Genomic DNA, 15,772 nt, shown 5'->3' on the forward strand with positions numbered 1-15,772 from the left:
TGCGGACGCCAGCATGTCTCCTCCACGCCTGTGCTGTGATTCTCTCATGCGAGAGGATCGGAGCACTGACACTTGTCTCACTCCCAGAGCAGGAGCCGAGTGTCATTAGCATATCACATCCGATGCCATAAGCTGCTGTGACTCCGGCCTCTGTAAGCCAAAACTAGGAGTGGGTGATAAATGCAGAAGTAGTGACATTGTCCAAGAAAAAGATTAAAACCCGCACCGCTGCCTATTGCGATCACCTATCAGCGTGCCCTATGCTGCTACACCAGTACCAATACCACCTACTCCAAAAATGGGCGCTTCAGGTGCATAACCAAAAAAGTGCATGAAATCCGGAAAAAAAAGGTTTGCACTCACCAAGCCCGATAAAACAGATTAGACTTTATTAGGACATGTGTGATATGGACAGGGAGAACATGTTGACCACAGGATGACAGCTGTTTTGTGCACACAGCGCTTCCACAGATCCCGATGACATGCTTCTATTAGGCCACATTCAGTATCTGTAAGCCAAAACCAGGCGTGGGTCTATCAGAGGAAAAGTATAATAGAAACATATGCACCACTTCTGTATTTATCACCCACTCCTGGTTTTGGCTTACAAATACTGAGGTAAAAAACTCACCAAATGCTAAATGTGTGAACATGGCCTATTAGAAACACGTCCCACTTATGTAGTTATCACCCACTCCTGGTTTTGGCTTACAGATACTGAGGTAAAAAACTCACCAAATACTGAATGTGTGAACATGGCCTATTAGAAACACGTCCCACTTATGTAATCACCCACTCCTGGTTTTGGCTTAGGCTAGTTTCACACTAGCGTTAACTGCAATACGTCGCAAATGCGTCGTTTTTGCGAAACGCCGCATCCAGCAAAAGTTTTTGCTGGATACGTTGTTTCGTCATAGAGTAACATTAGCGACGCATTTGCGACGCATTTGCGACGCATTTCCAAACGGTGAATGCGTTTGGCGGCGTTTGGGCGTATGGTAGCGGTCCGTCGGGAGAAAAAAACGTTACATGTAACGTTTTTTGCTCCCGACGGTCCGCTTTTTCCGACCGCGCATGCGCAGTCGGAACTCCGCCCCCACCTCCCCGCACTTCCCCGCACATCACAATGGGGCAGCGGATGCGTGGGAAATATGCATCCGCTGCCCCCGTTGTGCGGCGGAGAACACACTAGCGTCGGGAACGTCGGCCCGACGCGCAGCGACGGGTTGTTCCCGACGCTAGTGTGAAAGTAGCCTAACAGATACTGAGGTAAAAAACTCACCAAATACTGAATGTGTGAATGTAGCCTGATAGACCCAGATCTAGTTTCTGTCAGATCTCTCAATAGTGCTGGAATAGGCAGGTGTGACACTGATTTCAACTGATTTCAGGTGGATGACTGCAAAACACAAAGCCTATATAAAGTTTCTATAACATTGTGAGAGAAGAGTTCAGAGGTAGCCAGTGAAAGGTAAGTGGGAATATGGTATGGAGCAGTGGGGGTGTTGATGGTTACATACTCTCAACAGTATTAACCCCTTCATGACCTTGCCGTTTTTTGCAATTCTGACCAGTGTCCCTTTATGAGGTAATAACTCAGGAACGCTTCAACGGATCCTAGCGATTCTGAGACTGTTTTTTCGTGACATATTGGGCTTCATGTTAGTGGTAAATTTAGGTCGATAATTTCTGAGTTTATTTGTGAAAAAAACGGAAATTTGGCAAAAATTTTGAAAATTTCGCAATTTTCACATTTTGAATTTTTATTCTGTTAAACCAGAGAGTTATGTGACACAAAATAGTTAATAAATAACATTTCCCACATGTCTACTTTACATCAGCACAATTTTGGAAACAAATTTTTTTTTTGCTAGGAAGTTATAAGGGTTAAAATTTGACCAGTGATTTCTCATTTTTACAACAAAATTTACAAAACCATTTTTTTTTAGGGACCACCTCACATTTGAAGTCAGTTTGAGGGTTCTATATGGCTGAAAATACCCAAAAGTGACACCATTCTAAAAACTGCACCCCTCAAGGTGCTCAAAACCACATTCAAGAAGTTTATTAACCCTTCAGGTGTTTCACAGCAGCAGAAGCAACATGGAAGTAAAAAATGAACATTTAACTTTTTAGTCACAAAAATGATCTTTTAGCGAATTTTTTTTTATTTTCCCAAGGGTAAAAGGAGAAACTGGACCACGAACGTTGTTGTCCAATTTGTCCTGAGTACGCTGATACCTCATATGTGGGGGTAAACCACTGTTTGGGCGCACGGCAGGGCTCGGAAGGGAAGGAGCGCCATTTGACTTTTTGAATGAAAAATTATCTCCATCGTTAGCGGACACCATGTCGCGTTTGGAAAGCCCCTGTGTGCCTAAACATTGGAGCTCCTCCACAAGTGACCCCATTTTGGAAACTAGACCCCCCAAGGAACTCATCTAGAGGCATAGTGAGCACTTTAAACCCCCAGGTGCTTCACAAATTGATCCGCAAAAATGAAAAAGTACTTTTTTTTCACACAATTTCTTTTAGCCTCAATTCTTTCATTTTCACATGGGCAACAGGATAAAATGGATCCTAAAATTTGTTGGGCAATTTCTCCTGAGTATGCCGATACCTCATATGTGGGGGTAAACCACTGTTTGGGTGCACGGCAAGGCTCGGAAGGGGAGGCGTGCCATTTGACTTTTTGAATGGAAAATTAGCTCCAATCGTTAGCGGACACCATGTCGCGTTTGGAGAGCCCCTGTGTGCCTAAACATTGGAGCTCCCCTACAAGTGACCCCATTTTGGAAACTAGACCCCCCAAGGAACTTATCTAGATGCATAGTGAGCACTTATAACCCCCAGGTGCTTCACAGAAGTTTATAACGCAGAGCCGTGAAAATAAAAAAATAATTTTTCTTTCCTCAAAAATGATTTTTAGCCCAGAATTTTTTATTTTCCCAAGGGTAATAGGAGAAATTGGACCCCAAATGTTGTTGTCCAGTTTGTCCTGAGTACGATGATACCCCATATGTGGGGGTAAACCACTGTTTGGGCGCACAGCAGGGCTCGGAAGGGAAGGCACGCCATTTGGCTTTTTGAATGGAAAATTAGCTCCAATCATTAGCGGACACCATGTCGCGTTTGGAGAGCCCCTGTGTGCCTAAACATTGGAGCTCCCACACAAGTGACCCCATTTTGGAAACTAATTGACCAGGAGAAATTGGACCCCAAAAGTTGTTGTCCAGTTTCTCCTGAGTACGCTGATACCCCATATGTGGGGGTAAACCACTGTTTTGGCACACGTCGGGGTTCGGAAGGGAAGTAGTGACGTTTTGAAATGCAGACTTTGATGGAATGCTCTGCGGGCATCAGGTTGCGTTTGCAGAGTCCCTGATGTGCCTAAACAGTAGGAACTCCCCACAAGTGACTTCATTTTGGAAACTAGACCCCCAAGGGAACTTATCTAGATGTGTGGTGAGCACTTTGAACCCCCAAGTGCTTCACAGAAGTTTGTAACGCAGAGCCGTGAAAATAATAAATGTGTTTCCTTTCCTCAAAAATATTTTTTTAGCCCAGAATTTTTTATTTTTGCAAGAGTAACAGGAGAAATTGGACCCCAAAAGTTGTTTTCCAGTTTCTCCTGAGTAGGCTGATACCCCATATGTGGGGGTAAACCACTGTTTGAGCACATGCCGGGGCTCGGAAGGGAAGTAGTGATGTTTTGGAATGCAGACTTTGATGGAATGGTCTGCGGGCATCATGTTACGTTTGCAGAGCCCCTGATATGCCTAAACAGTAGAAACCCCCCACAAGTGACCCCATTTTGGAAACTAGACCCCCCAAGGAACTTATCTAGATGTGTGGTGAGCACGTTCAACCCCCAAGTGCTTCACAGAAGTTTACAACGCAGAGCCGTGAAAATAAAAAATAATTTTTCTTTCCTCAAAAAAGATGTTTTAGCAAGCAATTTTTTATTTTCACAAGGGTAACAGGAGAATTTGGACCCCAATATTTGTTGCCCAGTTTGTTGTGAGTACGCTGATACCCCATATGTGGGGGTAAACCACTGTTTGGGCACACGTCAGGGCTCGGAAGGGAAGTAGTGACATTTGGAATGCAGACTTTGATGGAATGGTCTGCGGGCGTCACATTGCATTTGCAGAGCCCCTGATGTGCCTAAACAGTAGAAACACCCCACAAGTGACCCCATTTTGGAAACTAGACCCCCGAAGGAACTTATCTAGATGTGTGGTGAGCACTTTCAACCCCCAAGTGCTTCACAGAAGTTTATAACGCAGAGCCGTGAAAATAAAAAATAATTGTTCTTTCCTCAAATTATGTTTTAGCAAGTAATTTTTTATTTTTGCAAGGGTAACAGGAGAAATTGGACCCCAACTGTTGCCCAGTTTGTCCTGAGTACGCTGGTACCCCAAATGTGGGGGTAAACCACTGTTTGGGCGCACGTCGGGGCTTGGAAGGGCGGGAGCACCATTTGACTTTTTGAACGCAAGATTGGCTGGAATCAATGGTGGCGCCATGTTGCGTTTGGAGACCCCTGATGTGCCTAAACAGTGGAAACCCCTCAATTCTAACTTCAACACTAACCCCAACACACCCCTAATCCCAACTGTAGCCATAACCCTAATCACAACCCTAACCCCAACACACCCCTAACCACAACCCTAACCGCAACACAACCGTAACCCTAATTCCAACCCTAATCCTAACCCTAATCCCAACCGTAACCCTAATCCCAACCCTAACCACAACTGTAACCCCAACACACCCCTAACCCTATCCGTAACCCTAACCACAAGCCTAATCTTAACCCTATTTCAAACCCTAGCCCTAATTCCAACCCTAACCCTAAGGCTATGTGCCCACGTTGCGGATTCGTGTGAGATTTTTCCGCACGATTTTTGAAAAATCTGCAGGTAAAAGGCACTGCGTTTTACCTGCGGATTTACAGCAGATTTCCAGTGTTTTTTTGTGCGGATTTCACCTGCGGATTCCTATTGAGGAACAGGTGTAAAACGCTGCGGAATCCGCACAAAGAATTGACATGCTGCGGAAAATACAATGCAGCGTTTCTGCACGGAATTTTCCGCACCATGGGCACAGCGGATTTGGTTTTCCTTAGGTGTACATGGTACTGTAAACCTGATGGAAAACTGCTTCGAATTCGCAGCGGCCAATCCGCTGCGGATCCGCGGCCAATCCACTGCGGATCCGCGGCCAATCCGTGGCCGATCCGCTGCGGATCCGCGGCCGATCCGCTCTGTGTGCACATGCCATAACCCTACCCCTAGTTCTAACCCTAGTTCTAACCCTAACCCTAGTGGAAAAAGAAAAAAAAAATATTTTCTTTATTTTATTATTGTCCCTACCTATGGGGGTGATAAAGGGGGGGGGGGGGGTGTTTATTTATTATTTTTTTTATTTTGATCGCTGTGATAGAACCTACCACAGCGATCAAAATGTACTTGTAATGAATCTGCCGGCAGATTCGGCGGGCGCACTGAGCATGCGCCCGCCATTTTGGAAGATGGCGGCGCCCAGCGAGGAGACGGACCGACACCGGGAGCCTTGGTAAGTATAAGGGGGGGGAGATCGGGGCACGGGGGGGGGCGTCGGAGCACCGGGGGGTGACATAGGAGCAGGGGGGGAGCGGGCAGGAGGACGGGGGAGCGGAGCACAGGACGGAGGGGACCGGACCCCATAACGGAGCACTGGGGGGGCGATCGGTGGGGTGGGGGGGTCACTTCAGGTTTTCCAGCCATGGCCGATGGTATTGCAGCATCGGCCATGGCTGGATTGTAATATTTCACCAGTTTTTTAGGTGAAATATTACAAATCGCTCTGATTGGCAGTTTCACTTTCAACAGCCAATCAGAGCGATCGTAGCCACGGGGGGGTGAAGCCACCCCCCCCCCTGGGCTGAAGTAGCACTCCCCCTCTCCCTGCAGATCGGGTAAAATAGGAGTTAACCCCTTCACCCGATCTGCAGGGACGCGATCATTCCATGACGCCACATAGGCGTCATGGGTCGGGAAGGGGTTAAGTGTGGAGAGACTAAGAGTATTCTTTGGGTATGTGCCCATGATTTGGAGGTGCTGCAGGTTTGAGGCTGTGTATCTATGCAATGTCAAACCTGTGGCAGCCTGCTGTAACAGCATATTGGATGGGATTTCAAGAAACCTCAGATGCCTGCATCTCCCCTATGGACACTGACATGTGGTGCGTCTTTCAGGACTGCAGCATGTCAATGTTTCTTGTGGAGATGCTAATCTGCAACAGAAATTGCATCAATAGAAATGTATTGAATGTGGTAAATTTGCATGGTTCAGTGAACCGGTGTTCAATAGACGGTAGCGCTTTGGATGCAGCGGACATGTGCTGCATCCAAAGCGCTGCTACTTCTGGATCGTGGGCACCCAGACTTGGGGTTAAATGCTCCTGTGTATCTGAGATTGTTTCCTGATTGCAGAAAATTTGACTGCTAGGACCACAACCCCTCCTCAGTAATACTTGTGGGCTAGTATAGTCTGTGGCGAGTCCCTGAAGTATGATGCTGATTATGACTAAACCTGCAGTACACTTTGTTTTCAATGTAAATGGGGGGGATGAACTGTCAGCTGCTTAGGACCTGATTCTTGAATGGGATTTCAATGGATGCCTTACAAGATTGTGTGTGTGTGTGTTTTGTTCTCTTCCACCCCAATGAACCCCTCAAAATGCTCAGCTTCTGTATATTCTGAAGTGTTTCCTCTTAATGTAGATTTTGTACCCTATCCTCAGTCAAGCGTGGCAAACGCTAACCTGTCGTTTTTTTTTTTTTTTTTTATGGAACAGCCTGTTTTGATCAATTCATGGGAATAATATCTTCCTGTAAACTAAAACTTAGGAATATGCCTTATCTCCAAGACTCTATCACAATAGATGTGGATGATGTCCAATTAGAAATGTAGTTTTTCTGATTCACCATGTTGCTTATCTGATGGGTGGGGCATTGCAGTAGTTTAGATATCCATGGTTGACTAACTGTCACTGAGTGGTTGTAACTCAGTAACATGTATATCTAAGCTACTGCAACGTCCTGCACATGGGGTAGGCAACATGGTGACTCAAACTAACTATACTAATGTCTTAATGGAGGCATTTGCTAATAATGTTACATTTACTACATATTGGGATAGGGTCTTGGAGATGGGAATACCCCTTTAACAATTCAGAAAGTTGGTAGTACCCTTGTTATAAGCAGTAGCCTGTCATGCTCCAATAACTGAATAGGTTTCTTTTGACTTTGCAACAAATGTGATTGGCCCAGAACTTGTGGCTTGGCCTTCAGGTGAAACAAAGCTTAGTGATCAGGTGATGGTCAATAAGTGCAGAGCAAGTAAAGTATACTGACTCCAAGCGTATTGCTTTGGTGTAGGTCAGGACAAGTTATTAGACCCATGTAGTGGCCATATTTGTTGGGTCGCTATTACAGCCTCATGGCCATTAGGCTATTGGCTCTGGTCGTAAGGCCCAAAGTCTGTCAGACTTGCAGCCATAATGTTGCTTCTCTAAACAATGCTTTCAGCTTGTGTGAACAAGTCCTGACCCTGACTTGCTATATTCTCACCTTGTGATCTGTCTGTTTTTGTAGTGGTCTGAAGTTGGAAATAAGATGTTTTCTGGCCTGGATAACAGTGGTGCAAGTTTCCTCCTGACTAACTCCAATCTCACACTGACTGAACTTATGGACTTGGGGTTTGTTGCATCAGTGCGGGGTAACTCCTCGCCCTACTCAACACTTGACCACCTAGATCATGGAATAAAGTCTGACGAATCCCCAATTTTTCGAAAACCTGATGTAACACCTCTGACAAGTGGCAGAGATAAGCCATGGCTGAGTGCAGAAGAAAGTGGACCGGCTGTTACAAGATCGCCACTGAATCCTGAAGGTCCAGTCTTTGAACAGTCGTCCATAATATCTGAAACTATTAACCAATTTAATAACTCGATTGTAGGGGTCTTTTATGGAGATAAAGTGTCTACACCATATAAGGAAGATGACAGCTTGGAGACCACTGACCCTCTAGCAATAGATATTAGCATCTCAAAACTACAAGATACGGAAGTACGTCTTAATTCTATTAGACAACAGAAACCAGCTTCACCTATGTGGGAGATCTCTGAAATAAACTCTGCACTGGAAGAGCGCACGCCTTCTTTAGAGGTCTCAGACTTGAGGTTCCCAAATGACTCTGAACTGCTACCTACCCAGCCATCTACTTCTGCACCTTGTGCTCAGTGGGCAGGTGTCAAGCACAAAGAGATGGGGCGCTCTTTACTTCAACCTTTCCGCTACCAGCGTCAATTGAGTGCCTCAGAGATTCCAATTACAATTCTTGCTCACCCAGTCTGCTCTTCTCGTATACCTGCTTTGTCTCCTGATAAGCTGGGAAAATAGCAGCTTGCGGTAGCGGGGTACCCTATGCTCATGGCAATTTCTTCAAGACTTCTATGGCCTTATTACATTTTAATAATGGCTTGACATGATTTTTTTTTTTTATGATTAGTAAAACTGTCAAGCCAATTTTTTTTTTTTATTTTTTTTTTACATGGACTAAAAATGGCAAACTGCTTATGGTTTTCCTGAGGTCTTGACTAATTCAATGTATTGTGGATAAAATAATAAAGTGTAACTAATGTGTATTTTCTAGTAGACTTATCTAGTGTCACAAATGCTGTCCCTTAAACCTGTCTGTACAGCCATTTTGTGCAACCTAGGCTTGGCAGCACAGTTTGGGGCCACCTACTTGTGCTACATCAATCTGTAGGTGACAGAGATCGATGGGGAAGACAAGTAGTTGGTGGCACCAAGCTACTCTTCCACACCAAGGGTGCAAGGAGCACTTCTGCTTAAGTTACATTACAGTGCTAGCTATCATTCCAGCTGTGGCTTGATCATGCAATTGCCTAGTCTAGTAGTACATATGTGCAACACGGAGGAATAAGGCCGGCATCACACTAGCGAGTTTTACGGACGTATGAGCGCAGAAAATACGCATTGCACACAGCCCAATGATTCTCTATGGGGCAGCTCCTATCTGCCGTATATTACGCATCCGTAATATTCGGCATGTCACGGGCGCAGAAAATTGCAGCATGCTGCGTTTGTCAGTGTACTGCGCAAAAAAATCCGCCAATGAAAGTCTATGGGGGCAAGAAAATTACGGATTACACACGGACCATGCGTATGACTAGCGGTGTTCTCTAGAAAAGCCGGCAATTTGGTGCGGTGTACAGTAAAATCACACTGACAGAATAGGTAGAATAAATGTGTACAAATGGGGGGCGGGGGCTTGAATATATATATATATATATATATATATATATTTTTCATAAAAGCTGGTAATTCAATTGCTGGCTCTTCCTCTCGTTCACAAACCCGACACCATATGAGACATGGTTTACATACAGTAAACCATCTCATATCCCTTTTATTACATATTCCTCTTTACTAATGTAACAAGTGTCTGTGTGTAAAATTTGGGGTCTCTAGCTATTAAATTAAAGGGTTAAATCCCAGAAAAAAATTGGCGTGGGCTCCCAACGCAATTTTCTCCACCAGAGTGGGAAAGCCAGTGATTGAGGACAAATATTAATATCCTAGAGAGGGACCATGGTTATAGGACCCCAGCTAAAAACATCTGCCCCCAGCCACCCCAGAAAAGGCACATCTGGAAGATGTGCCTATTCTGGCACTTAGCCTCTCTCTTCCCACTCCCATTTAGCAGTGGGATATGGGGTAATGAAGGGTTAATGTCACCTTGCTATTGTAAGGTGACATTAAGCCAGGTTAATAATGGAGGTGTCAATTATGACACCTATCCATTATTAAGCCAATAGTATGAAATGGTAAATTAAACATGCATTATTACAAAGTACTTTCATGAAATAAAGACACATGTTCTAATATTATACTCTTAATCCACTTGAAGACCCTTGTCACCTGAAATAAAGTTAAACAAAAACAAACAACAATATTCCATCGTTCAGTCTTGTACCACGCTGTAAATCCATCTGAAAGGGTTAAATCATTTTACACCCAGGAGCTCTACTAATGCAGCTGTGCTCCTGTCTGTAAAACTTGGTGAATGAATGGTAGTTACCTCGAGTCGCGGTGATGTGCCCTCTGCTGGATGAACTCATATGAACTTGAGTCTGGGAACTTTTCAGAAAAGTTCCCACGCTCGAGTTCATATGAGTTCATCCAGCAGGGGGTGCATCACCGCAACTCGAGGTAACTACAGGACATTCCCCTGCATTCCATTCATTCCCCTGATTTTACAGACAGGAGCACAGCTGCATTAGCAGAGCTCCTGGGTGTAAAATGATTTAACCCCTTCAGATGGATTTACAGCGTGGGACAAGACTGAATGACGGAAGGTATGGAATATTGTTTGTTTTTTTGTTTAACTTTTTTTTCAGGTGGATTAAGAGTATAATAAAGACACATGGTGTTTTAATATTTTATTTCATTAAAATTCTTTTTAATAGAGTGAGTGTGTGTTTACCATTACGTACTATTGGCTTAATAATGGATAGGTGTCATAATTGACGCCTCTCCATTATTAACCTGGCTTAATGTCACCTTACAATAGCAAGGTGACATTAACCCTTCATTACCCCATATCCCACCACTACACGGGAGTGGGAAGAGAAGGCTAAGTGCCAGAATAGGTGCATCTTCCAGATGTGCCTTTTCTGGGGTGGCTGGGGGCAGATGTTGTTAGCCAGGGGGGTCCTATAACCATGGTCCCTCTCTAGGCTATTATCTACCCTCAATCACTGGCTTTCCCACTCTGGTGGAGAAAACTGCGTGGGAGCCTTCGCCAATTTTTTCCGGGATTTAACTCTTTAATTTAATAGCTAGAGACCCCAAATTTTACACAGACACTTGTTACATTAGTAAAGAGGAATATGTAATAAAAGAAGGGATATGAGATGGTTTACTGTATGTAAACCATGTCTCATATCCTGTTGGGTTTGTAAAGGAGATGGCAATTGAATTATAAAATATATAGTTGAAATATAAAAAATATTACTATATATTTTAATGGGGAGGGTTTTTTTTTTTTTTTTTTTATATTTGAGCCGATGGATCCATGATATGTCCAATTTGCAAGCCTGGGAGGAAAAAAAAAGCCATACGGATGACACACGGACAAGTTTGTCTGTAAAAATCACATCCTCGCATTGAATACGGAACAGTGTTTTGGGACAATTACTGCGTATTACGGCCGTAAAAAAACGGACCGTGTTGTCTTATGCCTAGTGACGCCGCCCTAAAGGGAGTCATGAGTGGTTGTGGAACCCTGATTTGACATCCAAATGGTGGTCACACCAGATACAGACTGATTTTCTGAGTAAGTCTATGGAGAATGGTTGAAGCCAGTCAGATGTTCTCCATAAAAATCAACTGGCTTCACTCATCTTGGTGGGGGTGGCTTTTTTTTTTTTAATATTGAGATTCATTAGCCTTGAAAGGTATAAACAGGGATTTAATTATCTGAAAAATGAGCAGCTTTGCAGCATCTTATGAATAATAACTTATGAAATAATGAACAGTTACTCTTAACTCATTGTAAGAGCAGCATATTCCACTAGTAGCCAAAATAGTGCAAAAAAAAACTTGAATTCTAAAAGTGCTGAATGCACCTTAAATGCTAGATTTGTGGGGCAATAGCTACAACACTTTGCAGGGGCTTGCTGCTAGGTGTACAGACTGTCAATTGCTCTCCAAGAACACACAAGCAAAATACTGTATTCTTTCAGCATAGCTAATGGGCAGGCAATAGGTTGTTCCCTTTTGATATCTGCAGATTTAATCGGAGTCAGTCACACTCACACTCAGTAGGTATAGAGGTGTATCTAGGTTTTATGGCACCCAGAGAAGAACTGTTTTGCCATTCCAAAGGATTCTCCCTTGCACCTGTATGTGACTTAGATACTTCTGGCCACATTCTGACTAGACGTGTCCAGCCTTGCTCAATTTTTTTTTCATTGCATGAGGCCGCGCATGTCTATTCTGCACATGACCACATGTATGCAAATTGCTGGTAGAGAGCTCCCGTGGGCTAGGGGATACTCGGTACCTGGTCCTTGGGTTCTCAATGGGGATGTCGCGGTGGCTGACCCGGTCTGTGGCCCTCGGGATGTCCGTGTTAAAGGAGTAGGTCTTTAAAGGCATAAAGTTTGTGTTCGTGACGCCACCTGTGGTATTCGGTCAAGGTGACCGATGCTGCTTTAAGGGGTCCGCTGGGGTGATGTTATAGCAACTAGATGGTATACCTTCCAACAGGGGAAGTGTTTCCCCAGGGCTTCCCAGTGTGTGGATGGTGAGAGGCGCAGTGAAGAACGAGGACACAAGGTTGCAGTCCATTACCTTCTTACTGAAGGTTTCAGCATCCACTGTCCAGAGCACAGACCACAGGGCAGGCAGAGTCTGGCCGGTTTGGAGGCAAATTCAGAGTCCCCTTGTCCAGGTAGAAATCAGTAGCCTTCCTCTAGCGCCGTGTGTTGTAGTACCTTACTGCTAAGCTTCTCATAAGGTCCTCACAACTGTTGAAGATGTTACAGATGTCTCTCTCTCTGTCCCCCAGATAGAATAGGACAAACCCGTATGACCGGTGGCTTGAGGCTTTTTACAGGGACTCTATCATGCCCCGGCCTCTCGTGGGTGCTGCCTTGCTTCCTGGCTATAAGGCGGGCAGGTAACATGAAATTAGCTGTCCTGCCGGTCTCTGGAGCAAGGCATAAAGGACTGTTGCTCCTGGAGCACCCCCACCGTCACAGGGCCGAGGGGTACCCGGTACCGGGCCTCTCTGTCTCAGTTCTGGGATTGTCACGGTGGCTAGACCCGGTCTGTGACCCTGCTAAGGGGCGTCCAATGAAAGTTGTGATGGTGCAGGTCGCAATGAATAACGAGGACACAGGGTTGCAGTCTCTTTACTGAAGGTTTCGAGATACTCAATCCAGAGCACTGTTAACAGGGCTGGCTGAGACCGGCCGGTCCAAAGGCACATCCGGAGTTCCCTTAGCAGGTGGGAATCAGTGTCTACCTTCTAGTGCCTGTGTGTTGTAGTACTTCCCTGCTGAGCACCCCGGGATAGTCCTCTCAACTGTTGTCTGTCTCTGATGTTCGTTCTCTCCGTCCCCCAGATGATATGGCTAGGACGCACCCGTATGACGGGGTAGGCCTGGAGTTCTTCCGGGACCCTAGAGTCGCCCCTCTCCCACAGCTGCCTCCGTTGTCTGCTTAGGTGATTTAGGTGAGACAGACAACCTATAATTGGCTGTCTTGCCGTGGTTTGAAGTAATGCTTAGAGTCTCTTACTTTCTTGGCGTTCCGGCCACCGACTTTGTGCCTCAGAAGGATGTTGCCTCGATCTTACAGCACGACTCCTTCTGGTCCTATCACCTCTTTGCTGTATTCTCGTTTCTCACTCCTTCACAATACCCCTCTCTTCTTTTCCTTTCTTAGGAGACTGCCGCTGTAAGCACAGGCACGGCTCCGTAACGTTCTTTCCTGTTCACTAGGGCTCTGCCAGGATCCCACCTCTGACAGGTCCTCTCTTGAGCTCTTCCCAGCTCCTTTCTCCCTGACTTCCTGTCCAACCCCCAGTTTTACCCAAGTGTGAGGAGTGGTCTAATAGAACCACCCCCCTGGTGGCCGGAGTGTGAAGTGTATTGTGGGTGTGTGTTACCTGGTCAGGTGAACTCCTTTAGTGCAATCAGACGTACCATCACTCCCCTTAGTGGCAGAGCAACAGTATTGCAATGACCAGGACTCTGGGGCGCTGCACTCCCCCCCGGTTAAACCTAGTACTCCCGGACTGGGAAAAGAAAAACAACATTACATGTTAGCAGGAAACACAAAACTTTGAAACACTATAAACAAGTAAATGCTATGAACCAGTAACTATATAACAATGCTTCCCTTTATGGGAGGTGAGGATACTTGAACGTTACGCAAATCTTGGGTCATGCACAGTTTATGACTCCCAGTCCAGTGGTTGAAACAGCGGGGACCCCGGGTAAACAAAGGGGTCCCCTTTTGGAAGTTTTTGGAGCAATTCACTGTCCATTACTCCGTTGTCCATTTTTAAACCTGTAACAAAAGATAGGCACACAAACATTTTCAAATAAATAGCAGCCCTCATTAATACCTCCATGTTTTGTAGCGGAGTGGAGTTTGATTCTTGGTGCTGCGTGTCGATCTCCGCAGTGCAGGGGTTGCTATTGGCCTAACAGGGCCCGCTATGCTTGCTACCGCTGGTGTAGTGCACTGTCTTCTAACTTCGCTTCTAGTGAGTCTGGGTAGCACTGGAAGGCTGGAGCTCTCAGGGCTGCAGCTACCAACAGTGGGTACGGCAGATTCGCCGATAGAGGGAGGACTTGCCGGTTCAAAGGTTGGCATGGCATCTTCAGGTAGGATCTGCTGAGATTGCGGGCCTGGATGATCTGGCACCACAATTAGTTCTGGTGGGTTCGGATGACGGAACGTTAGGACAGGTACCACGATGGCCTAATTTATCTGAGTCCAGGACTGGGGAAAATCACCAACAACAGTGTGTATCATCTTCTCCTTTTCTACAGGTGGGGAGGTTCCTGGAGCCGTTTCCCTCTCTCTCAACTTATCAGGGCAGACTTTAAGGTGGTCCCTGGATATCGCCGTTGAGGCCTCCCCTCCATCCTTGCTGATAAGACAGACCTTCGTGTTGTCGAAATCGGATGGCAGGATGGTATACGTTTCCGCTTCCCATTGGTCATAGAGTTTGTGTAGTCTCCTCTTTCGTTTGAGTACTTGCTCACAGGTGACAAGGGAATCGCAGGAGCATGCTGGTTGTAGTCTCTTTCTTGTTTCTGTCTGGCCTGAGCGAGACTTCTTTCCACGCATTCCTGTACTTGGCGGTACCTTTGCTGCCTCTCTGCATCCCAATCTGTATCCTGCGAGGTATCTTCGGGGGTTAGGACCCCCATGTCCAGATCAACGGGTAACTTGCTAGATCTTCCTCGCATCAGGTACGCTGGAGTTCAGTTGGTGGAATTCACTGGAATGTGATTGTACATGTCCACCAAGTCAGGCAACTTAGTTGGCCACAAATTCCGTTCCTCTACAGGTAAGGTCTTCAGTAAGTCGATCACCACTTGGTTCATCTTTTCACACATCCCGTTGGTTTGGGGATGATACGGTGTGGTTCTGATCTTCTTACACCCGTACAGATTGCAGAACTCCTGGAACACCTCTGCTTCAAATGCTGGTCCCTGATCGGTCAGTACCTTCTCCGGGTACCCATGGGGCCTACAAAAGTACTGCTGGAAGGCTTTGGCGGCCGTCCTGGCCGTTAGGTCCTTGACAGGTACAACCACCAAAAACCTGGAGTAGTGATCCACGATGGTAAGAGCGTAGATATCGCCTGACCGGCTAGGCGTCAGCTTCACATGATCCAGCGCGACCAGTTCGAGCGGCCGTTTGGTGATGATGGGCTGCAAGGGAGCCCGTTGGCTGTCACGGTCCTTCCGGCGTAGGCTACATGTACCACTTCTCGATGGCTCTCTTCATGCCAATCCAATAGAACCTTCCTTGGAGTAGCCTCTCCAGCTTCCTCCATCTGAAGTGTCCGGCTCCATCGTGGTAGGCTCCCAGAACCATGGGCGCATCTCGCCTTGGCACCATTATCTGCCATACCAATTCATGAGTACGCGGGTCGATGCTTCTCCGGCA

At 45.9% G+C, this 15,772-nt stretch overlaps 1 protein-coding gene across 1 annotated transcript; it reads left to right on the forward strand.

Annotated features, from left to right (window-relative positions):
• Positions 1-7,643: 7,643 nt before the first annotated feature.
• On the forward strand, positions 7,644-8,694 carry LOC143769009 (uncharacterized). The gene has a single exon (XM_077257618.1). It carries the CDS (start codon positions 7,664-7,666, stop codon positions 8,447-8,449), a length of 786 nt encoding a protein of 261 aa, XP_077113733.1. The 5' UTR covers positions 7,644-7,663; the 3' UTR covers positions 8,450-8,694.
• The last annotated feature ends 7,078 nt before the right edge of the window (positions 8,695-15,772 follow it).

This window comes from Ranitomeya variabilis, chromosome 4 (assembly GCF_051348905.1).
Source record: "Ranitomeya variabilis isolate aRanVar5 chromosome 4, aRanVar5.hap1, whole genome shotgun sequence".
Taxonomy (NCBI): domain Eukaryota; kingdom Metazoa; phylum Chordata; class Amphibia; order Anura; family Dendrobatidae; genus Ranitomeya; species Ranitomeya variabilis.

Bases quoted from the DNA above. Each gene is read 5' to 3' on its own strand.
- LOC143769009 (XM_077257618.1), top strand. From the start codon at position 7,664: ATGTTTTCTGGCCTGGATAACAGTGGTGCAAGTTTCCTCCTGACTAAC.